The sequence below is a fragment of the Corvus kubaryi genome, unplaced genomic scaffold (assembly GCF_017639235.1).
Source record: "Corvus kubaryi isolate FWS band 111438036 unplaced genomic scaffold, C.kubaryi_AGA036_p1.0 37334, whole genome shotgun sequence".
NCBI classification, from domain to species: domain Eukaryota; kingdom Metazoa; phylum Chordata; class Aves; order Passeriformes; family Corvidae; genus Corvus; species Corvus kubaryi.
In genome coordinates, this window is record NW_024581108.1 from 10,824,380 (window position 1) to 10,849,194 (window position 24,815).

At 38.4% G+C, this 24,815-nt stretch overlaps 1 protein-coding gene across 1 annotated transcript in view; it reads right to left on the reverse strand.

The window, feature by feature from the left end:
- Nucleotides 1–1,918: 1,918 nt before the first annotated feature.
- PKN2 (protein kinase N2) overlaps nucleotides 1,919–24,815 on the reverse strand; it is a 55,484-nt gene continuing 32,587 nt past the window's right edge. The window contains 19 exon segments of the mRNA XM_042030261.1: nucleotides 1,919–4,311; nucleotides 4,393–4,473; nucleotides 6,067–6,174; nucleotides 7,433–7,575; nucleotides 8,925–9,001; nucleotides 9,097–9,159; nucleotides 9,741–9,917; nucleotides 10,893–10,984; nucleotides 11,067–11,142; nucleotides 11,234–11,370; nucleotides 11,832–11,961; nucleotides 12,207–12,381; nucleotides 12,705–12,780; nucleotides 12,919–13,062; nucleotides 15,007–15,116; nucleotides 15,404–15,589; nucleotides 18,382–18,595; nucleotides 18,691–18,836; nucleotides 20,394–20,511. Coding sequence (XP_041886195.1) covers nucleotides 4,108–4,311; nucleotides 4,393–4,473; nucleotides 6,067–6,174; nucleotides 7,433–7,575; nucleotides 8,925–9,001; nucleotides 9,097–9,159; nucleotides 9,741–9,917; nucleotides 10,893–10,984; nucleotides 11,067–11,142; nucleotides 11,234–11,370; nucleotides 11,832–11,961; nucleotides 12,207–12,381; nucleotides 12,705–12,780; nucleotides 12,919–13,062; nucleotides 15,007–15,116; nucleotides 15,404–15,589; nucleotides 18,382–18,595; nucleotides 18,691–18,836; nucleotides 20,394–20,511 — 2,457 coding nt within the window. The 3' untranslated portion in view covers nucleotides 1,919–4,107.

Genomic DNA, 24,815 nt, shown 5'->3' on the forward strand with positions numbered 1-24,815 from the left:
TATGTACAAAGCAACAAATGTGCTTAACTGGGAGTCTTCTGGTTCCTGAGTTCATTTTGTATCACAGGTGCAAATTCAGTTTAACCATACAAATGAACAGCTGAGGGGTCAGCTTGCTGCACATCTGTTCCTAAGCCATCCAGAGGGAAGGCTACGTGCAGTGCTAATAGCACTAATTGCCAGTAGCCCTCACTGTTTTCTTGCTAGTTGAGCTGTAATCCTCTTCTGCCAGTAGACTGGAAATATGACAACTGAACATTTTTTAATGCAAACAAGTAACAAAGGTTGTACAGTCCTGTTGCACCACAGGAGCTGTTGGTTGCAGAAATATTCTGGTGTCAGTGTTAGAAGGGGTATGACCAGTAGTTTGGAGGGTATGGATTCAGCGTCTGAGGTATTGCCTTTGACTTTGTTGCAACATTTTCTGTTACCTGGCTATTCCTGGTCTTGGTCTGAGCTACTCTGCCTGCCTCCTCTGTGGGTAAAGGTGGGATGTGTTGAATGGGATGGGCCTGACCTTTAATGCTCTGTTACATCTTGGGAATGCAAAGGTGGAAATTGCTTTTTCTGTGAGTGCTGCTTTCCAGTATAGATTCGTGGGTTAAATCTACCCCATGAAGGTTAGAAGTGACTGACATGTACATTGCCCATAATGCTCATACTTAAATCCTTTCAGGCATTAGGCATGAGCACTTGACAGGTGAGGGGTGAGTGTCTGCAGCTGAAATTGTTGCATACAACACAGGCTGTCTGGACAGGAATTTAAGTGTATCTTTGCAAAGCTCTGAAGTGCAGCAGATGGAGGCAGGGATGTGCAATCCTGCCTTGACCCTGCAGTTCCACAAGCAGTTCTGTGTCTGCTGGGCTGTGGAGCTGGCAGTAACTGTGCAGCACAAAGAGGCAGAACTGAGAATCTGCTTGATGGGGCAGGTATATTCTGAAGGCCACTTACTACTGGCTGCAGTAGACTGTAGTTAATGTGAAGCATTCCAGGAAAAAAAAGGCCTAGCTCTGAACTGTTTTTTAGGCAGCTCTGACCCCTTTGGTAGCTCCTGCCCTGCCTGTGTCAGCCAGGCCCGGGGGCAGGGCCCGGGGGCAGGGCCCAGGGTGGCAGCGTTTGCCCGGGAGCAGGGCCTGCAGTGCCGGCAGTGGCTGCCCTCAGGCTGGGGGGGCTCTGCTCACCCGGGGATGGGTGTGAGGGAGGTGGCTCGAAGCCAGCCCGGGAGAAGGCAGGAGGCTGAAGGGTTGCATTCCCCACACACAAGTGCAAGGGCAGAGCATCTTCAAGCACCTCCTCTGTTAATTCAACGGCAGTTTCAGACTAGATCCTTGAAACTCAGGAGCCTTGAAAACTCTGGAACAATTTTGTTTAGGCAGGTATGAAGTGTCTGTCTCTGGGCAAAATGGCGTCATGTGAAATTCCATGTGGCTCTTAAGAGTAAAGAATTCTGTTCTAAATGCACTCAGAAAAGAAAGCTTCATCCTCTGTCTAAAGAATGAGCTCAGCGTGGGGTAGGTAGGTATAGATTGTGGTTTGGTTACACAGCTTGCTATGGAATGGTGGGTAGGAAAGAGACTGTAATGAAGCAGTACCCAGGAGCGGGGGTGAGAGTTGTGTCCCCCCTGCCCTCAGAGGAAGCCTGTGAGGGAGAATGCTGAGTCAAGCAGGCCAGACTCCAGCTAACAAGGTCTGCTCCTGTCAGCACTGCTCCAAGCCAGAGACTGCTTTCCTTCAGAAAGAAGGGATGCCAGGAGCCAGTTTGTAATGTTCTTAAAAAAAAAAAAAAAAATGGAAGCACACTGAGCTCCCACCAAAAGACTGGGTCCCCTCCTGATGGTAAGTTCTTTTCTGAAGTTACCTGTGGAGAAAACATGACCAGCCACTTCAAGAAACAGCAAAATCATGTTTGCGACACAATTTACAAATTATTCTATTTAGAACTTTAATTTGTGATATTAATGACTGCAAAACACTTAGAATGACATTTGTTAAAGGCACATTTCATTTTAATGCATAGTGTACCATTCTAAAATATCCTAATTTCCTTACAAAGTGCTTGAGCAGCCACATACAGATAAAGTATAGCAAAATATATTTACAATCTAGGGTTTAAATCTTAATCTGCCTAAAAATATTTAAAAAACTACAGAGATAAAATTAGTGCTTTTTTCAGCTTAACTGGGTGAACATACCCTCTAATTTTTTCTAATTATTTTTTTTTTTTTTTTAGTGATTTGCTTAGATTAAAAAAAGATTTCTGTACAAGATGTAGTTACAAAAAGGTATGTTTGAGGATACTTTTGTAAGTATTAAGCACCCTGTGAGATGCTTGTATATATATATTTGGGAACCAAAAAGGGTGAGCTGACTGTACCTCAAAACTATTGGTTTCAGCTAGATACAGGAGCATAATGTTTCTTGTCAATATAGAACCTGGAAACAAGGAATGCTGAGGAGTTGACTCACTCTGCCCAACGTGATTTGTAGCACTGGGGAAGGTGCCTGCCCCACTCCTGTGGGGGACTGGCCTGATTTACACCTAGTAACCATTATTTTATTTTTTTCTCCCTTAAGCTGCTCCCCTGCCTGACCCTGCAGGTCTGTCCAGCATCGTGATTTTAAACCACCACCTTAGTATTGCATACTCCAGTGGTTTGTGTTTCTTTGAATTAATAAAATTACCAGTTTTTAATTCATTTGAGTGCGATGCTCACTGCCTTAGCCCATGAACAGCAAACTCTGGCCAGGATGAACCTGTGAGGTTCCAGTGCTGAATAGTGCTCGAGGTAAGGACCACGTGGGAAATTTATTTTCCAAGAGTTAATGTCTGCCCACAGAACAGCAAATGCCAAAAATAGGTCTTGGTTTGCAAATACACACAGTGTTTGGTCTAAATTACTTCTCAGCTTTTGAGGTACAGCTTTTAGTGTTAAGGGGTTTATAAAATATACACTGTTTTTATCAAAAATATTCATACATTCTGTTACAACATATTGCTTTTTATCCTCAGTAACTGCCAATCCAGGGGCTGGAGGTCAGTGGCCTACATGGATACGTTTTTTTGTTCACTTGGCCACTATGCAACATTGGTGAAGTGGTACAGTTAAATTACTTGCCTGGAGGTAAGAATACATTACAACTTCCAAATATACATGTTCACAGCATGTATACATTGAAAATCCTTGAAGTTTTCTAAGTGATATGATCTTGTACAGCAGACAGAGGAGGTTGGAGGGGGTTAGATAGGGACTGGGAACTTCTCTGCCCCCTCAGGGCACTAGAAAGGCTCGAGGTGAGTACGGAAGGGGCCGGGCCTGGGCCTTTGCAGCTGCTCCGCTCTGGGGCTACACTGAGCAACGTCCTCCTTACATTCCTCATCCCAACCAGGGCCTTAAGCTGTACTCAAGGAGCTTGAAGGCAAAACTGTTTGGCAAGTGACTTTGGTAAACTTTCCGGATTTTTCTGGATTTTTCTTTGTAACGGAAGCACTTACACAGTTGTTATCTCAAAGGCAAGGTCTTTAACATTTTTCCTAATAAATACCATAGAAAATTTACAAAACAAGGCATATCTGTTCTCAATACCATTATTTTAAGAACACAAGATGAAGGTGTAGAAATGTGTAGTTTTCAAGACTGCGCAATATTTAGCTGAAATCATTTGCCTTCTCCGACTAGAACCGTATTCTGTGTGAGTGTCACCAATATCCCAACTTATTTCAATGTGGCTGAGTGGAGATTACCTAGCTCAAAGTCTGCTTTTCCCTCTTAAGGCAGATACTTTAAAAAGCGGTATTATCTGCTGTGGAAGAGTGAGAGAAACTGTACAGATCCATGTGTGCCCATGTGCGGGAAGTTCAGCACAGCCTGGGTTCACCACCTCAGCTTAGGAACGCCACAGACCTGCTTTCCAGTGCTCAGATAAAAAACAATATACAAAGAGGCCACTCTTCACAAGAGTGTTAAAACAGTACTTAAAAGGATCTTCATGTGATTTAAAAAAACCCAGAAGCTACAGGTGGCACAGAAAGCAATTGAAGGGTCGGTACTCTTCCGAGAGAGGCATTCTCGTAAGCCAGTCAGCTGGGGCTTCACAGTGTGTGTAAATTAACACCAATCAGCAATGTAATCAAAATCTCTGAACATTTCCTGCTCTTCTTCTGAAAGTATCCTTGGTTCCCGAGGTGGAGTGAGGATAGGTGCTTCAGAGGTAAATTCATCATCAAAATTACTAACATCTTCTCGTCCTCTAATGGTGGGTACGAAAGGAGGCTTGACTTTCTTGGCTAGTAAAGCGTGCCAATCTATTTGCTGTAAAATAAATGAACTGATGTTTAGTTTCCCATCTCTACTCTCTTTGTGTCCTTAGAAATAATACTAGTTTGTACTTACCCTAAAAAAGTGATGCTTTTTCACATCCTCAGCATCTTTCTCTCCAGCTCCAAGACGCCGCTCTGGATTTCTTCGTAGCAGCTGACAAAACATGCAAGGTTTCAGTGGAGAAAATCAGGGAGAGGGATAGGAAGGAGGAAGGATGAGTGTTACTATGTAAGAGGCAACACCAAGATGAGGTGGACAGTGAAATTCATACTGCCTGACCTATGGCCAATCCTTGCCCCTTGAAGAAAGGGACAGACAAAGCTTTAGCTTTTAGCAGTGCTCTTTCAGCCTGCCAGCACAGTTCCAGCAGCAGCTGAGCCAGCACCAGTGCCAGAGCAGACTCATCTCTCTCCCTGCAGAGCTGTGCTGCCATGTTGCAGTGGGGATGTCTTGGTACTGGAGGTGATCTGGGACAAGGGCTCAGTACGAAGCTCAGAGTGTGAAGTTCCTCTTTGCTGTGAGGGTACAGATTTACATAAGCCAGTGGTTCTTGCTCGGCTCAGAGAAGAGATTACTCTGCTGTCTCAGTGCTCAGCTCCTTCACAGCAGCTGATTTACCATGAGAGGGTTCAAGCTGCTTCATACACTCAGCCAAAGGAAAGGGTTTCTTAACTAACTCCAGGAGCTTGATGCTCCCACTTGTGAATTGTACTGCTCTGAGCAGTCCCCTGTGCCAGGCAGGGCCCAGTAACAGGGTGAGTTGATATTCATGATGCAGCCATCAAAAAATAATGTCTACTATATTGTGTATGAAATTCTGTGATGGAAAGAGCATGCACAGAGCTCCAACTAGTAAAGTGCCAGTACAAAGTTCCTGGTACACATATTGTGGGTGCAGTGAAGCAGCACCCTGTCCCCTGTGGATACTGACATGACTTTTCACAGCAAAAATACCTTCCCCAGGTACTGCCTTAAAACTGTACTCGCCTTCTTTAGGCAAACACTCCCTGGGGCTAAGCAATTGTTTTAAGTTACTGAATATTTATGCTATTACTCAGATAGTTATGTCACAGTTACTGTGCTACAGCACATTGCTGAAATGGGTGCTAAACTGATACTCAGCATCAGACATTTACGTGGAGAGGCTGATTCCAAAGGCTTTGGAACTACCTCTCCAGTATTGCCTTTCTATCAGCTGTGGTAAGGTGCTAACTTAGACAGGTTCAACTGCCTGCCTTTGATAAGCAGGCACATCTCACTAAGGAATAGCACAAATAACAACCATAACCAAAATCAGCTGTTCCTTGCCAAGAATGGGACTGCAGATGCCATGTGTAGAGTGTTCCCTGCCGCAGTTGGAATGAAACCAAAAAGATTTAGAAGTCTTTGAATTAAAATATTCATGTGACAATGTTAATCTACCAAATAGGTCAATGCAGCAGTGTTCAGCTAGGAAAAGAGAGCTGAACGACTCAAGTTAGGTAAAACTAGGAAACTTAGTTCAGAGAGAAAATAGAGCCTCAAGTGTTTTACATATTAAAAAGAAAAACTTGTTCCTAATAAAGTGGAATGGCATAGACAATTTCCATTTAAGGTGACAGGCAGCATGGCACAGAATAAATGAAGCAAGTCAAAAAAAAATACACAAAGTGCAGGTTCCTGAAGTATTTTGTTCCTCACAAAAGTAATTGTTGGAAGCAGGGCAAGAGGGTGATACTGTAATATTAATTATTAAAATGTTCTTACCCGTCTCATTATTGAGATGGCTTCTGTAGACAGAAATCGTGGATATCTCACTTCATCATTTACAATGCTGTCAAACACCTCTTCTTCATCATCTCCAGGGAAGGGAGACTATAATGAAAATAATCTTAAAAATACTATAAACAGGCTTAAAATCACAATTGAAAACAACATAAACTCAGCTGAATGTTTGGAAATGAAGTCCTCCTTCCCAGAAACAGATACATGGCTTTCCATAACGAAGAGAGAAAAGGCAAGCTGGTATTATCCCATAATTCCTACTGAAGGACTGTGCTTTAAAAATGTGCTTTTAGATGTAGAAACACCTTAAACTGGGATCTTCTTTGAACTCAGGGTGTACAGGGAACATGGAAAGTATCTCTCAGCTCTTCTTTGGGGTAGCTATCATTCACAAATAGTGTGGTCAAGACTAATGTGTTTTTGTAAAATCTTTAGCATGTTGCAGCTCAAGGGTTTTTAAACTGTTTTGAAGTGGCCAGACAGATGTATGTGACACTGTACAAACTTTCTGTCCTTTTTTACCTGAAAGGAAGTAAGCTGAATGATCATCTTTTTTTGAAAAAGAACAAAATTATGAATTTTTAGCATGTGAGCTATCACTGTGCCACCTGGGAGATACTGTTACAAAACAGACCAGAAGGTAGAGCACTATATGCAATGGCAAATAAAACTTCTCAATAGTGATTTATTTATACCAGCTCATTTACATGGAACTGGGGCTTCCTGTTTTAGTGTCTTTGGCATAATCTTTCACTGCTATCCAGTTTTATGTGTTAAAGTTCACCTCCATTCAAACTACAGGAGTTAAGAAGCTTATTTTTTCCTCAAAAGTATTTGAAAGCAGAACACTGGTATTGCTGTGGACATCCAGACTTGGTAACAGATGTATCCTGGAAACTTAGCTCCCCCAAACTGTATGTATAGCTGTACTGTACTCTTACTTAGAGACACAGCTATTAATGTGCCATACTGGAATTTGATTTAAGACATAATGATGTAATTAAAAATAAAGCGAAGATTTAGAGGTTAAGTCTTTGACCAGTTACAACTCATTGGATTTTACAATTGCTGGTAATTCAAGCTTCAGACATGACTTGCCAACTTCTCCAGTGTTACAGCAGCCAATATCAGGTGAGTAGCTGCTCAGTATTTCACACTTCTCTTCCTTGATGACACACATTAAGACGCTCACTGTAAATCTGGGTATGCCTATGCATGCTGCATAATGAATACTGATACTGTGGCAGATACAGGGCATATGAAATGTTGACAGGCTGGTACCTTGAGTTTTGTAACCTTTCAAACATTGCTTAGTTTTATGACTCCACTGTACCTTACTAGAACTTACCTCACCCACTAGCATCTCATAGATAAGAACACCAAGACCCCACCAGTCTACAGCTCTTGTATAGGACGTTTCTGTCAGCACCTCTGGAGCCAGAAATTCCGGTGTGCCACAGAATGTGCTTGTTCTGTCTCCAAATCCCATTCCTGAAAGTTACAGATAATGAAAAGCAAGCAGTATTTTCTGCCATTCCACAACCTATTCCTCCAAGCAGAACCTCTCTCCAGAGCAACTCCAACTGATACTGTAGATCCAGGGCCTGTGTCCTGAAGGCTCAGGCCAATGAGGTAAAACATTCCCTCCTTCTTCCTCCCTATGCCTTTGTTTCATACGTGCTTCTGTTCAAATTTTTCTTTCCCTCACTATATGCAGTGAGCCAGATTAAGCTTCCAGTTACACCTCTGTCACCCACTTACCTGTGGAAAGAAACAATCTTACTCTCCATTTCTATCAGTTAGCAAAAGAAAATGCAGTACACACTAGTTTAGTCAAACATGCTCCTCTAGATGCTTCTGTAGTGCAAACTACATATAGTAAAGTAAAACATGGAGTGTAGTGAAAGAACCTGGAGCAAAATAAGCCCTGTGGATTAGCCAGCGGGGCAGAGTTTTGGACATCAGCACCACCAGGCCTGATGTGACATGACAAGGGGAGCTGCTGCAGAAAACTTGAGAAAACCATTTATTGTAGCAGTCAGTGAAGGAAAGAGCTTTCCTTCTCATTTTGTTTTGCCATTTACAGAACTTATTTGTAGCTATAGTCACAGGACTTGCCCTGGCACTCACGTTTGAAGACCTACTGAATTTATCCAATTCCCCCTTAGGCTACCTAAAAGGAAAAGATATGGAAGACAAGCTACGCAAAATGAAAAAGGAACTTTGCCCACACAATGGGGTTTTGAGAAAAACACTGTAATAGCTACCTCTATTTGGTAGGTGCCAGTAGTGAGATGCTTGGAAGTAACTTTCTAGGCCTCCCTTTTGGGATAATATCTCAATTTTAGCTATAGTGTACTTTGCACATCATTTCCATATACTTAAAGTTGCAACTATTTCTGAGCTAAAAAAATAGATAATGAATTTGTCAAAAAGTAAGAGCTTGGCCTGGATTATAATAGCACTTGATTTTGTTGTACAGTGTCAACATGTTTAGAATGAGGAAACCACCTAAGGCTTTTTCTACTCACTTGTAAAATGTGCAGTGTGCCTTGTTAACAAGCAGAGATGTGATCAAGTAAGAGTCAGAATAGGTGATGCTCACAACCGACAAAAAATAAATAAAAAGAACAGGGCAATGCTCAGGTGCTCCTCATACTTCCCTACTAAGGAACTTCCTCCTATCTCCACATTTGTACAATCAGAGATATATTTTTTTTCCTTCAAATGACACGGTAGATAGACCCTCTACACATCTGGCAGTCCAAAACTCTCAAGGAACAGTCAAGAGTAGGACAGACTATGGAATTCCCCTAGAAAGAAAATTTAACGGCCATTACCTTCTTTGCAAAGACCAAAGTCAGCAATTTTCACAAAGCCTTCTGTGTCCAGCAATAAGTTATCCAACTTCAAATCTCTAAATGAACATTTAAGAACAAAATTGCATCACTTGATGTTTCTTCAGTCCTGTTCAGAACAGCTGAAATTCATCTGCTGGAAATGACTACTTACCTGTACACTATCTTGTGCTCATGTAAATACTGAAGTCCAAGAACCACACATGCAGCATAAAATCTGTTGAAAAAGTTAAAATTTCAATGGAATTTCATTGTGATTTTCAGACTGTGAAGTCCATTATTATTGATTTTTTTTTTTAATGAGCCATCCTTTGAAGATTAACAATTGCTTTTTTTGGCACGGATTAGTTTTATGCAAGGCCAGAGTTTTAAAGTCAGATGGCAAAAATGCTCAAACTTGTAGCCTTCAAACTGTAGTATGTTTGCTTGGGCTGGAGGATAAATTTTCTGTAGTGTTCACTGTCATAGTATTGAAGGTTTTCTAAATAGGCTTATTCTTTCCTTTTTAGCCTTGTCTGCTATTTTAGCTCTTCATTCAGCTTTTCTATGTAATGTTAAAAAAAGTATCATAAAAATTAAGTATTTGTATATAGATTTTGAATTCAGTGTAGATTCAGACATGTTAAACCTGCATGTCTTTTTCTACCAAAATCAGTTAGAATCGCCAACCCTTTTAAAAACTTAAGCAGCATTTACTGAAGTGACATAATGTGGTGGCATGTGGTGATAAAGCCCTTAGTTCTTATCCACTGAGCAAAGTGCCCTTCACTTAATGCCACGGGAAGGGAAGATACTCACACTGCTCTGGGTTCAGAGAAGACATCAGTATGAATGTGCATCATCAGGTCTCCACCAGCAGCATATTCCATTACAAAGCATACGTGATCTTTGGTTTGGAAACAAGCAAAAAGGTTCACCAAGAAGGGATGTCTTACACTATTCACAGTTTCAAATATTCGCTTTTCACACATCAAGCTGCAAACAAAATCAGGAACAATTTAAAACTGAGTGCTGAACCACAGTTTTTCAATTCTCAGAAATTACTGGTATTTTGTATTTTATGTTTTTTGCTCTATTCCTCAAGATCAGATAAGAAATTTTTATTTTGTTTCGAGAGAGATTTTAATACAAGGATTTCATGCATTTATATTTAGCTTTCTCAAATGAAAAGAGGAAACCTAGCAGTCCATGAAAATTGTGCCCTGACAATTTTCCTTCCAAATACTCAGATTGCATTAACTGTGCATTGATATAACGTGACATTCATTTCAATGAATTTTTATTTTAATTGTTTACAAGACATAAAGTAGAAAACCAGTGACAGTATTATAGACATCTATCTCTAGTAATTCCTGGTTATTTTTCCTTAAACCAATTGTTTAAGTTGTAGGTTATTGTTCATATAGCTATCCTTCTTCCTGCAAATGAATACAGTCACTCTTAAACAGTTGTAAAAACACCTTCTTGGACTAAAACCAAACAGTTTTGTAATGGTCCCTTCCCTTCCAAGCAAATTTAAAAAAAAAATCTGATTTTTGGGTCAAAAAGATTGAAAAACACCCAACAGTAGAGTATACAAAGGGAAAATATGATGGACAGAGCATGACAGTATGTTACAGGCTGAGAAACAGCAACATAGGTTCTGCCAGTAAAGAAAACAGTCACTGTTATCCCCTAATGTGATTGAAGTAATTAGAAATAAATAATTGCAAGAGAACCCGAAAATCAAAAAGAGGATCAGCTTTAAGTCAGAGCTGTAGTTCAGGCATAAGAAGGGCACTAAAACAAACCAGAGGTTACTCTGCTCCCTCCTTGCCCCAGAACAAGACTACAGCAGCCAACTATGCAGGGAGATGCCAACTGACTTTGCTCTTCCATTCAATTCATCAACTGCCTGGTAGAGCACACAATTGATTTATGGAATCCACGTGTTATATTGTACAAACTGACCTGTCTACTTCATCACGAGCCACAATATCTCCTTTCTTTAAGGCTTTAATAGCAAACATCTCGTTTGTGTTTTTGTATTCTGCCAACAGCACCTAAAACAGAAGGGATAAATTTAAGAGCTGTATCCAGTTTTTGATAAAGCCTTGACACTTGATACAGCCTTTTGACATTTACCTTTCCAAAATGTCCTCTGCCCAATACAGCGCAGCATCTGAAATCCTTCAGACTGAACTGAAATCTTTGTTGTGATCTATGTAAATAAAAAAAGTCACAAAGTTTCTAGTTTGTTAGCTGTAAGAAATATTATTCAGATCAAAACAGCAAAAGCACTGCTTTTTCACCTTCTATCTTCAGGCTCTCTGGTGTTGGTGTATTTCATGTCTGCATGGGGAACATCAGACTCACAGATTATTTCAGGCTGGAGTTTTGGAACAATACTATTTCTGCCATTTTCAAAATCAAAAGTTGTTACTTCATCCTGTGAAGAACAAGAAACCTGAAAATTTAGAACTGATTGTGAAGGCAGATGAATGCAGAAATTTTGCTATAAGCATGTGAAATTCTTCATACACCCAATACCTGGACTAAAATGGCAAACTTTCAGATGATACAGGTAAGTAAGATTTTAACAGACTGATGAAACCTATTGCTCCAGTTCTTTCTGTTCTTTCTTAATAAAACCATTTTATCCTGAATACTCTAATAGTTTTGGAGCTCTGTTTCTTTTTCTGTGGTGAAACCAATGACAGGGAGTGTTAAACACACCAACCACAGAGAAAGTTTGCTACCAAGAGCAATCAGAGCATTCTATTGAGACAAATCTGTGTGTGGAAGTTAAGGGAGCATGTGCTGATATATAAAGGAAGAAATCCATCATAAAGATGCCAATATTAAAACCTTGTTAAACTGTATAACCCGAGATTCTTAAAAGTTACTTGCCTGAGAAGGCACATCAGGAGCCTTTATCTCAGAGGAAGATTCACATATTTCCCCAAGGGAAGATGCACGGGGTGGAGCAGGTGGAGGCTCAGGCTCAAGTTCAAAGTCCAATTTGGCTACAGGAGAGTCACTGACAAGAAAATAAATAACTCCTCAGTGTATAGCAAAGACTATTTTACTATCTGTAGATTTCTCCTAAACCAAACCTTGTGTGTGTGGATCAAGCTATAAAATAGTTTTCCACAACTAAAACATGGACAGTCTGCAGCCTTGCAGGACAACCAGACTCTGCACACATTGTGTACATTAGGGCAGAAGCATCTCACTGCTCCCTCCTGCGCTCAGGGGCACTGCAAAGCTGCAGGGGTGACCTACCCAGCTGGCAGGGTCAGTTCAGCGAGCTGGGCATCCACCACTGGCCCTGTGGCAGGCACTGGTGCTTGGGGGCTGAAGGTGCCAGAGTGATTCACTGTCGGAATAGCTCTTCTTACCAGCCTTCCCCAAGTGGCAATATTAATATTCATCTGAGGAGCTCTGAGAAATGTTTTGCCTATAGATATTGTGAAAAAAGAAAACAGAGTGCAAGTAATTTCCTTACTCATTACCGAAACCAGTAATTAAAAAAAGCCCATATTAATTAGTTTATAGTTCATGAAGAACAAACTGAATTTGTCATACTCCTTAGCAATTTCTAATTATTCACAATTAAATGCTAATGCATAATAAGGAATTCAAATACAAAAGATTTCTAAGTGCAATGCCAAATCCTTCATTATCAACAGCATTATCTGCAGGCAAACATTAGACCTCTGTATAAAAAGTATCACAGATCTATACAATTTTTAAGCTTTAAATTTTATATTGAACAATCACCTTGCTGTTTCGAAAAAATTTTCTTCTGCCTCTGGAGTTTTGGTCTTCTTTCAATAACTGGATTAAAAAACGTAACCTGCAGTTCAAATAACGTGTGTTATAATTCAAGTTTCACAACAAAATGCATTCTTAAAAGTTTAAGGAAAACTTGCTAAACTATTCTGCAATGTAATACTTGCAGGGATGTTCAAGTGCTTCAAAGAAACAGTCTTACCTCTGCAAACAGAGTGCCCTGGGGTTCAAGATAGAGACACATGCCATGCCGCTGGTTATCCAGGAAATCTTCTAACCTCAGAAACTTTACTGCACACAGAGATCTCCAGTCACGCCAATAAACTGAGATTTCTAATTCACGTGACTATGACAGGAAACACAGACACAGGAAATCACTTATTAGTAATTGTTCTGCAAGAGTTACCACAGTACAACTGTTAAGATCAAGCAACTCAAGGATCAAGATGCAGAGCAGTTACTTTAACTGGCTGTCAGAGCTAACCAGTCAGACTGAACAAGCTCTCATTAGGGTGATCACAGCATTTCACTTCAGTTCAGATGTGATCTCCAGTGTACAAATACAAGCATAGGTGTAAAATTTCCCCTGAGAGTAGAAGCAGAAAGCCACAGTCACCAGACTTTTTGGGTCAGTCTAACAACACTGCTTGATTGAGATGTATTAGCTCAAGCTCTGACAACAAAGTCTAACTTGTGTTCAGAAACCCCAATTTTAGTAGTTTCCACATTACTTGCAAGTATCAACTTAACTTCATGCCTGCAGACATTTCAGTACCTGCATGTACACAATGATGAAAAACCATATAGAGTATCTCTAGAAACGCATACACTTTTTGTAACATGGTCATGAAGAGGGACCAAAAACTTTAAACTAACAGGACCTACTGCTGTATCTTGCTAATGTGATTCATGTATTCTTAGGGTGTCTTATATGTGTGTTAAAAAAACCTGTCCCAGAAGTGAAGAATCCTGCAATACAATGTAGCAGCAGCATTGTATGTTACTAGTTTAATTGCATCTTGATACATCAGTTTACTGTCTACCACAGTTATGATACATTTTAAAAGAAGTAGAAGTCAGGAAGAAGCACCAGATGAAACAATAACGGGGTTTGGATTGTGCATTTCAAGTACATAAGGATTCACAGAATATTCTGAGTTGGAAGAGACCCACATGGATCATCAAGTCCAACTCTTAAGTGAATGATTCATATGGGGATTGAACCCCCACCTTGGTGTTACCAGCACCATGCTTTGTCCTGCTGAGCCAGTCTCAGGATATGTGGCCAGGAACAGCAGAAGCAAAGTCCTTTTCTGGCACCACAAAGCCGAGCTCTTAAACAGAGACCATGACTCATAGGAGGCTGGCAGGAGCAGCTACTACACCAAGTAGTTTAAGTCTTAATCTGAGAATAATTGAGGCTTCAGGGCTCCACAGCTGCTTGGTTTTTTTCTGCATTACTCCTACCTGTAACCTGAATTTCTCTACCTGCAAGTCTGAAGTTGCTTTCTTCCTAGACGGAAGGAATCTGGATTGGGGCTCAGCGGGAAAAAAGCAAAAACAGGAAAGCGGCTTTTATTTTTTCTCATGTGAGAAGCATGTACTGGAGTAAGCATGTACTGGAGATAACATTTAAGCTCCTAAAATATAGTGTAACATTTAAGCTCCTAAAATATAGTGTAACTTTCAGTCTATATTTAACACTGACAGAAAAAAATAATCTTTGTACCTTAAAATACTAGGACTATCAGGTATCTAAAAAAAATGCTTGATTAAATAAATATAACATAAATTCTACTTCCAGAGTATCAATTCAATACTTGTGCCCTCCAAGTAACATTTAAAGTTATAAGAAAGAACTATTAATGAATTTATTATTCCTGAAGAATTGACCAGCTGCAGATGAGAACACTTCTATAAAAACACTGTAAAAATTCTCTGACATGGTTTTACCAAAACACCCAAACTGTACTTGATATCGCAATTTACTGATAAATAAATAAAAGCTGATGATCCAAATAAGAATGTAAACCACATCTATCACAATCTAAAAACCCACTAAGGGTTAGATCTTGGCAAAAATGTTACATCAGTTTGTAAGTTGGAAAAGATTTCTAGAATGCTGGCCCAGCACAACAGCCTGACCCCAGGGAGCTCACTCTAGTAAAGATGGGAATACTGCACTTACGGAATTTGAACAAAATGACAGCAACGGGGGAGAAAAAAAGCAACACAAAATTAATACAAAGAATCAACTACAGCTGTCAATGAAATCAGGCCACATTTTTACCCTGTCTAGTTCCAGTGTAAATTTCTGATCCCATGACTGATTGGAAATCGGTTTCCAGCTAGTTTGACCAACCACAGTGTTATCCAGCTTCAGTACAGCACAGACGTCATCTGTAAGTAAAGTACACAAACTCAGCTTAAATCTTTAAGAGGATTTTACACAAACAAAAAATTCTCCTGTAAGTTTCTCTTAGAAATATAATCTCATATTTAATTGGTTCTTATGGGCATAATAGTGTTGTTGTGCTTTTGCTTTTGTTAACAGCTTAACAGGTGAAGAAACATTTACGTTTAAAGCTTGAATCAATTTAGTATTTTAAATTACAGAACACATCATGCCCATGAAAATTTAAATAGAAGATATGCATAAAAATAAGAGAAGTAAGGGTATACTGAACTGGACAAGTCATCAGTTTTCAGAAGGTTTCTACTACTTCCACTTTTACTTTTACTGGGTCTGCTTATGAAAGATGATCGGGCTTCATTTGGACTCCAACCAGGTAATGTAATTGATGTGGCTTTTGATCGACCAGGGACATTTTCCAAAATATCTTGGCAGCCCATGAGCCTCACTTCCAGGGTACCTAGAAGAAGATGGACAATGATTTATCAAAGACTTCTGCTCTTAAGTAAACCAAGTGAATGACTAACGACTGATTGATGGCAATAGCTCACATTCTGACTCCCACAGGGTATAACAGAAATATCAGATGAAATCAAAAGACAAATCCAAGACACACATATATATTGAAAATAAAAGCATTAAAAGTCAACTATGTGGGACTCAACCTTCTAGAAAAGAGCAACAGTTCACCAAGGTAACATAAAATAAATTTTTGTTCTGTGTCTCAGAAGTTTCTTTGTTTTCTTCACTTGGGACCTAACTGACTTGGGTTCAAGTTGTTAGCAATGTCACTTTTTAAGACTGACAAATTTCAAGTTTCTTATTAAAACAATGAATCTTGCAGATGGAGCAATAAGAATTTTTAATGAGTTTTATATAGCTAATTAATATTGGATAAAATTAACAAAGTATTGAGACTACAGATTTGCGTAAGAAATTGCACACTAAGAAATCACATTTGCCTGCTGCATGCTGAAGTCAAATTTGAGTTAGTATGTAATTTAAAATCATTGTATTGTTCCAAGTTGAGTGAATTTGGATTTACAAAAGCTGAGACAAGAAGCTATTCTTCAACAAGCTATTCTTCCAAATCTTCTACATCTTTAACCAAATGAGGTATAGAGGCTGCTGTTCAAATTGAAAAGAGTTTCCTCCAGCAGCACAAAAACATCTGAATACCACAGATGGTACAAGAATGGTAGGCTGGCTTCATCCTGTACAAGATAATGTCTAAAACTGTGACACCACCGACTGGCAAAATCAGCTGCTAGAAGTGGTGAAATCAGCCAGTTCATAATCAGTGTCAGCTAGAAATGCAGCTCTGAAATGCAGTCTTCTTTTGATAGCAAATGTATTTAACCATGAAACTTAAAAGTACTCTTCTGTAACAGAAACTTAAGTCAGACTTAACCTAGAAATGATCTGGCAACATCATAGCCCACAGAACAGACACCAAGAAACCAGTCTAAGAAGAAATCCCAACCTGTAGGAAGCTAACAGCCGTAAGTGACAGCTAAGCATTAGGCTATGAAGACAAAGAGATGCTATTGGCTTCCGAAACAGGTTAAAAGGTAAAAGAATACTTCATTCCCAAACTCTGTTTAGAAAAAAAAAAGATATTAATAAGCAGAAAAGCTATACTCTTGTATAAGGAATGGATGCAAATCAGAAAGTTATGTTGATGCACGTTAAGAAGTATGACAGTAGCACTGCTCTATTTTTCACAAAGCATTAGAGGCAAAACACAGAGACACTGTTCATTTAAATCCAGCTCAATATAAAAGCTCTTTGTATGGGCAATATGAAAGTGAAACTACTAAGAACTTCACAAGCATGTAGCTTTGTTTTGTCAATTTCTGTTAAAAACTTTTCATATGTATCAGTAAATCACCTGTAAAGAGAAATTGTGACTATAATGTATCTGATCCTTGATTATGTATTACAGGAAAAGAAAAAAATAGCAAACTGTTTTATACTCAAGGCATGATACTTCCTGCCTACAGTCACTGATCATTTGAGATTTCATTTGATGAGAAAAGTTCCTCTTACCACACGACCTTACAAGGACTCTTGGCTGAGGTACTGATAAACCACAATGCAAGAGAAATAGACTTGCTCCATTTTTTTCTTATTCTTATTCTTATTCTTCTTATTATTGTAGGTTAGCAGAAGACTTCCTCTTTTTGTTTTAAAATATAACCCTACTGTACTTCAAAACTAAATTCTGGTTTCAGTTATACATGTATAACCTGAGTAACATTTGAATTACAGGTGGGTTTTTTTGTAATAAACTTACTATGTTAATAGTAGGCTTAATAGTTACACGCAAAATGTGTTAGGAAACAAAGCACAAAATCAAACCTATCTGTTCTAGGAATTCTCATGTGACCATTTACTAAATAAATTTCAAACAGCAACATACCCCCAAGCAGTCAAAAGCATGTTTTTCTTTAAGAACACTGTGAGGCAAATATTCAAGACCTTTGTTAAACTATCGTTCATCTCTTGAAACTTTACTTTCAAATGAAGGACAATTCCAGGTCAACCCAAACTATGAGAAGTTCCTAAGTCACATTTATATATAAATGTACTGGTCCCTCACAAGAGGCTAAGTCTCTCAAAAAAAAAAAAAAAAATCACCCCCATCTTATTAACAAGGAAAACGACTGACACCAACAAACAAGAGTCTTCAACGGTTTCATGCATGTTTGTTAGGAGCTCCTTCTCTGGATTACAAAGGTAATGCATGATTTGGTAGTATAAATCTCACCTTCCAGAAATCCAGTGAGATCCAGTGGGTAAAACAGGAACTGGGAGAAAAGCTGGGTGCCTATCTCCAGCTCTGTCACCTACTTGTTGTATGATCAGGGCAACTCACTGAACCCTGCTGCAACTTTATTTTTCTATCTGTAGAATGGGGATAATGATACTTATCCACCTTGATGATAAGTACTTGATAATCTAAAGATGAAAGGCATTTGGTAAACGCTAGCAATATAATTCCATAGGGACCTATTAAAGGCCAGAACTTCACATTTTCAGTAGGATTATAAAAAGGTCAACAAATAAATCAAAGAAACTTATCTGCATTTTTTTCAGTGCATAGACACTTGGAAACTCTAAATGCCTTTTTCTAGGAAAAGAACAACAATTAAATATGTCCAGTAAGAAATATAGTTGTCACTAAAGGCTTGTTTTAAACTATTAATTAAGATCAAAAAAAGAAAAAGAAAAAAGCTCTTTAAGTCATACCTGTTAAAGCTGCTGGTTTGGACAGTGTACTATACTGGTTTTGAGTAGATATTACACTTTGACGAGGACTTAATGTGGGTGAAGAGACTAATGAAAGCTCTTCTATAATAATACTGCTTTTGGGATGGTTTTTAGGAAGTTCATTCAATCTCTGTTCCAGTGAATACTTCAAGAGGTCCAGCTTCTGGCTTGATTCATTAAATCTTGCTTGTGCCTTTTTAAAATAAAAAGAAATTTGAAATAGTTCAGTTTTTTTTCCTTAAAGAACCTTTAAAACAAAGTATCAGAAATTGTAATGACATAAATTACTTCTGAAAGTGCCTTTCTGTCGGTAACTTTCCCAGATCCAAGTAATTTCATCACATTTTTTGCACCTTCTGCTACAGCATACTCTATCCTAAAATGATGCCGTAATTCTTCCATTCGGAGTTCAAGAGGGCTTATCACAGGTTTTGCTGCGAAGAGATATAAACAAACAACCTTCATTGAAGATAACAACCAGGTTTAATTTCTTTAATATCAACCCCTTCTCCATATAAACAGAGAAGAAAAAGGAAAAAACCAGGAGAGATGCATATTTGGTAGTCCAAAGAGAAGCTTGAAATATGTCGTAAAAGTGACATTTTAAGCATCTGCATTTGAATGAAGAAATAACTGATCAGAGCCTCAATTCAATAAACAGCTCCTACTCCCTGAAGAGCTATAATTGCTAGAGGATGTGAGAAAAAGAATATGTCTTCAGGGAAGTTAAAGGGAATAAACCCAAATATCCCAAATATTCAACTGGCAAGGAGGTTTTGAGACTTCAACACTTGTCAACTACACTGTGAGCATTTATCTTTTAAACTACTCTGTAGCCAAGTAGATCCCTGATCAGTTTCTGATAATCCCCCTGCTTCACTTGAAATCCCATGGAATCTGGCTTCTGCCAGCAGAGAAATGTAAGAGATTCCATACACTGCCTTTGCCAAATGGTCTGGGTTAACCATTCCAATGTCCACATGTTACAGCGCTTAGATATCCTAAACAGAATATTTCCTGGATATATTCATTTCTGTTTAAAGCCCTAAGAGTAGTAAAAACACAAAAAGGCATTTGAAAGCTCTTTCTAGCTTGAATTTCTTTTTCTTTTTAACAAATGATATACATAACCCATGTGCTAAAATGCGGTGTTAAGAAGTGGTGTGTAAAAACAGAGAAACCAAACACCTCTTACACCACAAAACGGAACACACACATACACATTTTTCATTATCTAGGATATATCCAGGCCCTGACTACAAGCACTGTCATACAACATCAATATTCAGAAATGCACACAAATAAAGTTCAATAGAGATATACCCATATGCCCATAAGTTTCTAGTACACTCATGCTATTAGAGCTCAGGGGTAGTTTTTTTGTTATTTGAAGATTTTCAACGAAATCCAAGTTTAAAAATACTTCAGAAATGCAGCATGAATATTTCAAGCCAGGTAATTTTAAAAACACTTTTTTTGATGTTTTAAATATAGTTGTTTAGCACTCAATCTAGCCTAAATACCTCCAAAACCAGGAAAAATTCTCCTCCGTCTGTGCTCCCACTAGGAATAATAAGGTCAATCTATTTAAGTATGACAAGCAGGCTTTGTACTGGCATCAGATTTTTTTTTGGCATCATAATATAAAGACTATATGCTTTAAAGAAAATCACTAATTATTAAGACAAAAGAAAGCATTCATGAAGGGAAAAGGTAGACCACAAAGTAAAAATGGACTGCATAAGGCATAAAAACGATGCTAAAGAGAGATTGTATTTCTCTTCATTACGACAAAGGTATTTTCCTTCCAATCAGATGCATCTGGCACCCCAATGCACACAAAGTTTTGCCTAGTCTCTGATTACTTTTGGTTCATGCAAGCTTTATCAAACACTCCTAATAGAAATTTATGGTAAGTCTGTGTGCATATGGGTATATATCTATACGGTATTCTGACATTAATGACTCGTATTTCCTTTCTACACCATCACCATTATCAAAAGCCAATTCATTGGTCTGGACTGCCTGAAGAATCTGCATCCTTATAACTTCTATTTTTGTCTTGCTGTCCTGAAGCATCTGCTGAGCTGTTGCAAGAAGTTTTCGATCCTATTAAAACAAACAGACAAGTTGAAATCATAAACTTCTTCATGGAACAAGACACATTGAAAGTTTCAAAATACACATACTTAGGAACAAGAACTAAATCCGTGCATTTCCTTTGGTATAGCATTAGGCAAACTAACCACATTAGGATTTTAGTGGAAATTAAGTTAGGACAGAGGCATTGGTTGATTAAAGACTGTAAGCCTCTCCCAGGGAAACTGTATGTGTTTCGAGGTGAGTAAAGGAGGCATGATCTAGAAACATTACATGTGTAGATTAATGTTTTGTAAGCTGCTACTAAAGAAAGGAGAAGTTATTAAGTGCAAAATACCTCTGAAACTATGTAGAATGTCTCCAATTTTCTTTGAGTATGGTAGGAACTCTTGTAATAGACAAATTTGCTAGACTAAGCCCACATAAAAGTAATTGTACTATTTAATCTGAGCTGATTTCCAATAGTGAAATTAGAAATATGAAGTTGCTTACATAGCACATTATGTCTGCAGTACATTTTTCTGAACATATGAAAGCTGAAGATTTTTTGCATTAATAAATACGTAACAAACAAGGGTTACTTCATAAGCTGTTTCCTCAGCAACCTAAGTACTTTTTAATCTAAATAAACTAAGATAACCAAGTTTTGTTTTCAAAAGCAGTATCACAAGACGCCGTTTAGAAGAGAACATTCCTGAAGATGAGCTTTCATAAACCTCTATGGCTGCCATGTGGCTCACTCTCTGTGTTCTGGGAATTACCAGACAGCTTAAAGGTGATCTGACTTGCAAGTAAGAACAACAACACAAAAAAAGGTATAAGAAAATTTAAGGCGGTGTATTTGTCCTGTCCATGCAGTACCGATCAGTCAGAGTAATTAACAGCAGTCAGTGCAGATGTGTACCACCCTTGTCACAGCCCAAAGCGCATTTTGGTTAACTCATTTTGTAGCCGCTCTATAACCTCGCTAATAAGTTACTTTCCCACGGACATGGTTTATACTTGTATTTTTAATTTTATAATGAAGCTATCAATTATTTAAGAAGTTAATGAAATTAAATTCTTCTCTTGCCATAACCAAGACAAAGAACTGCACTAAAGCTCCCAGAGCTGGAAATACTGGCACCATGAAGCATACTGTAAAAAAAATCTGTATGCTGAGAAATTTACCTTCACAGAGCTCCTCTATGACCTTGCACCGAACGTATTACTCACTCAGATATTTTAATGCTGCCCTACATTCTGCAGGGTAGATACACCAGGATCTACACATAAGAAGACTCTGGTTGCATGAAAAGAAATTGTGCCCCCTCTGCATACCATAGTGTCATAACTCTTGATTTTAAGTTTTAGTATTAATCAACATTTCAGAGAGATGAAAACCACTAGTTTTCATATTTTAAGATTCCATGTTACCTATCCAATTAATGATCACACTGACTTTCCTAAATCAATAGTTTCTCAAATACAGATGTAAAATTTTGAAATAATCACTGACTTTAGCAGAGTATAAGATTTAAGTAACAGATTACAAGTCACTCTAGAATGCTGTATTAAACCTTATCCATGCATCACTCTGATGTATAAATATGCTGTAAGTGTTTCTTTGTCTGTATCTTCCCTTTTATCTTATTTTGGATCTTGCTGCTCTTGATTATTGCTCCTAGTCTCTTACTGGAATAGATTTGCTTGCTCAGGAGCAACATTAGCCCTTCAATGTGTAGAATGGAGGCAATCCAGCATTACAGAGATATCCTTATGTTTCAAAGAGACAGAAGATCCCATCTTCAGAATCAAAATGTATGTGTAATGCTCAGCAGCTCTTTTAGTGTTGGAGCCTGAATACAAAGTATTTCAATGCATCTTCTGAGTACAGAAGAAATGACACTGCCTGTAAAACTGATCTGCAAAGCTGTCATGGGATCTCAGAGAACCTACACACGACCAAGCAAAGATGATCGTTATCTCTGAAATGTTTAAGTCCAAATAGGTTGACCTGAATGTTACTGCAGCAAGTAAAGTACAAAGGGAAAAGCCTCCCATGAGATGATGGGCTTATTAACAGACTGCTTTTTCATTTTTAGAAAACAGATTACAACCTCCCTCCATTAAATTTAGGTCCGAAAATAATACAACGGATTTGAAATTAGATCATATAGTACACTTGTAGAAAGGTCACAAATGAGTCTAATATGTTTAAAGATGGTCCTATGACTACTTTTTAAAGAACTACTGGATAACTGGGACTGGATTAAAACTGGGGATTTTCTGCCCCTTCTGCCCATCCCATCCAGACACTTGGATTCTTTTAAACTCTGCTTTTTAAAAACATAATCAGCATGCTCAAGCCTACAGTTCAAACTTGCCAAACTAACTCACTACTGAGCACAAAAAAAAAAAAGAGAGAATGAATACCCACCATTTCCATCCTGTTTGTTGAAGTGGCTGGCAATGCTTTTGTGCTTTCCAGTTTGCTCTCTCCAGCCCAGTTACTATATACTCCCAATCTGGTAGGCTCATTTAAGCATTTACCAATTGCAAATACAAGATTCAATCATAAATTTTAATTACATGCCTCAATCTAAAGCAAACCAGAATTTATCTTCTCTACCTAGTCTGATCAAAGTCTCCTAACAATGTCTAATATTACAGCCTGAGTGTTTAGTTAAGTTTTTCAGCCTGTTATAAGGTGACTTACCAAGGGTTTATTAGAAACCTAATTTATGTACGTCTTTTGATCCATTTGGGTCAGCTGATTATTAGATTTAAGTGTACCTGATGTTAAGTAGATGGCCCCAGAGGATGTAGACTCCAAGGGTTTTCAGGAGCTGAGGGACTGTGGTGGATGGACAGCATTCCCAGGGCCTTAGTCATAATGTGCACTCCAGATATTTCTTCTATTTGCCCCCAGCTAGTACATTTACAGGTCACTTTCAGATAAGGCTACCTGGGACAGAAGGAACTTGATGGCATCTCTGGTCCATTGAGTCTAAACTCATTTTCTGGGAGAAAGCAATGCTCCCTGCTATCTTTTCAAGGTATAAGGAAGTCATACAGTAGGCAGATACAAAATTATCTGCCTCTTCACCAACACCTAGCCCAAATTCAGTCAAAACCATGAAGTTCCTTTCCAACACTTTCTGGTTAAAATCAGTTATAAAGGGGAGCAATGTAATTCCCAGATGCCTACTCTTCAAGCCAAACACTTCCTTTTAGTAAGTTCACTGACCCAGGTAAGTGTTGGCTCAGCTAAGATCTTAAAACATTTCGATTTTACTACTGTCTGGACACAAAAACATCTAACCAAGCTACTCCATGCTATTTGTTAGAGCTACTCTTGTGTTTACTCTTAGTTTGGAAATTAATCTCCTTAATGATTTAGTAAAAGTAAATGGAAAGAACAGCTAATGAGTAATGAATGAAAGGTGAAGGGGCAGGGAAGTAGAGGATCTTCCCCTCCCTTTTTTCTAATTTGAGAACTACAACCGCCTTATACTCAACAAAATGTGTTGTGGGGAGGGGTTTGTTAGTTTCTGGATTTGGTTTTGTTGACTTTTTTGATTTTGTTTTGTTTTCTTTCATTTAAAAGGTTTGGATGTTTCACTTGAATTAAGGGATTCTTAGAGTATGTATTTTATTACACAGGAAAGAATATGTAATAAGTTGAACTCATTTAGAGGTTAGCAAACACTTTCCCTCTACCTCCTTGGAAAAATTCTGGCGCTATCGAGAGAGTGAGTGCAAGTACTTAAAATTCAGATATAAGAATAAGTGTGGCTTTATTTTTAATTTCACTTTATTCTATCAGTAGCTACTGCTAGATTACACTTTCATAAAGAAAAATTTCCATGTGTTTCTTATGTGTATGTATACCAATGCAGGTTATGATAACTCTATCAGAATACTACACACATCTTATTGAAGCATTTGGCACAGATCTTTTTACTGCTAACTAGAACTAGATGACCAGTTCAGAACACACTTGGCAATCCTGCCTTTTTTGAAATTATCATGCACATTAAAATGTTAAACTAATGGATCTACCTTTTTGAGTGGAGCTAGGAAAAACATCAGACACCAGTCAGTGTCCTACCAAGCTTTGCTGCTAAGTGAATCCCACATGGTCAAAGATTACTAGATGTACTAAATTTAGTAAGCCGGATTTATTATTTAGGTTGAGCTGCATCTGCACAAACTGATAAAACAATCACTTCAGTGGGTATCAAACCACAACAAAAAATTGTATAGTAATTTGTAGTAGATTTGATGTAACTATTTAACAAAAATATAGCCCAAACTAAAAATACTGAAAT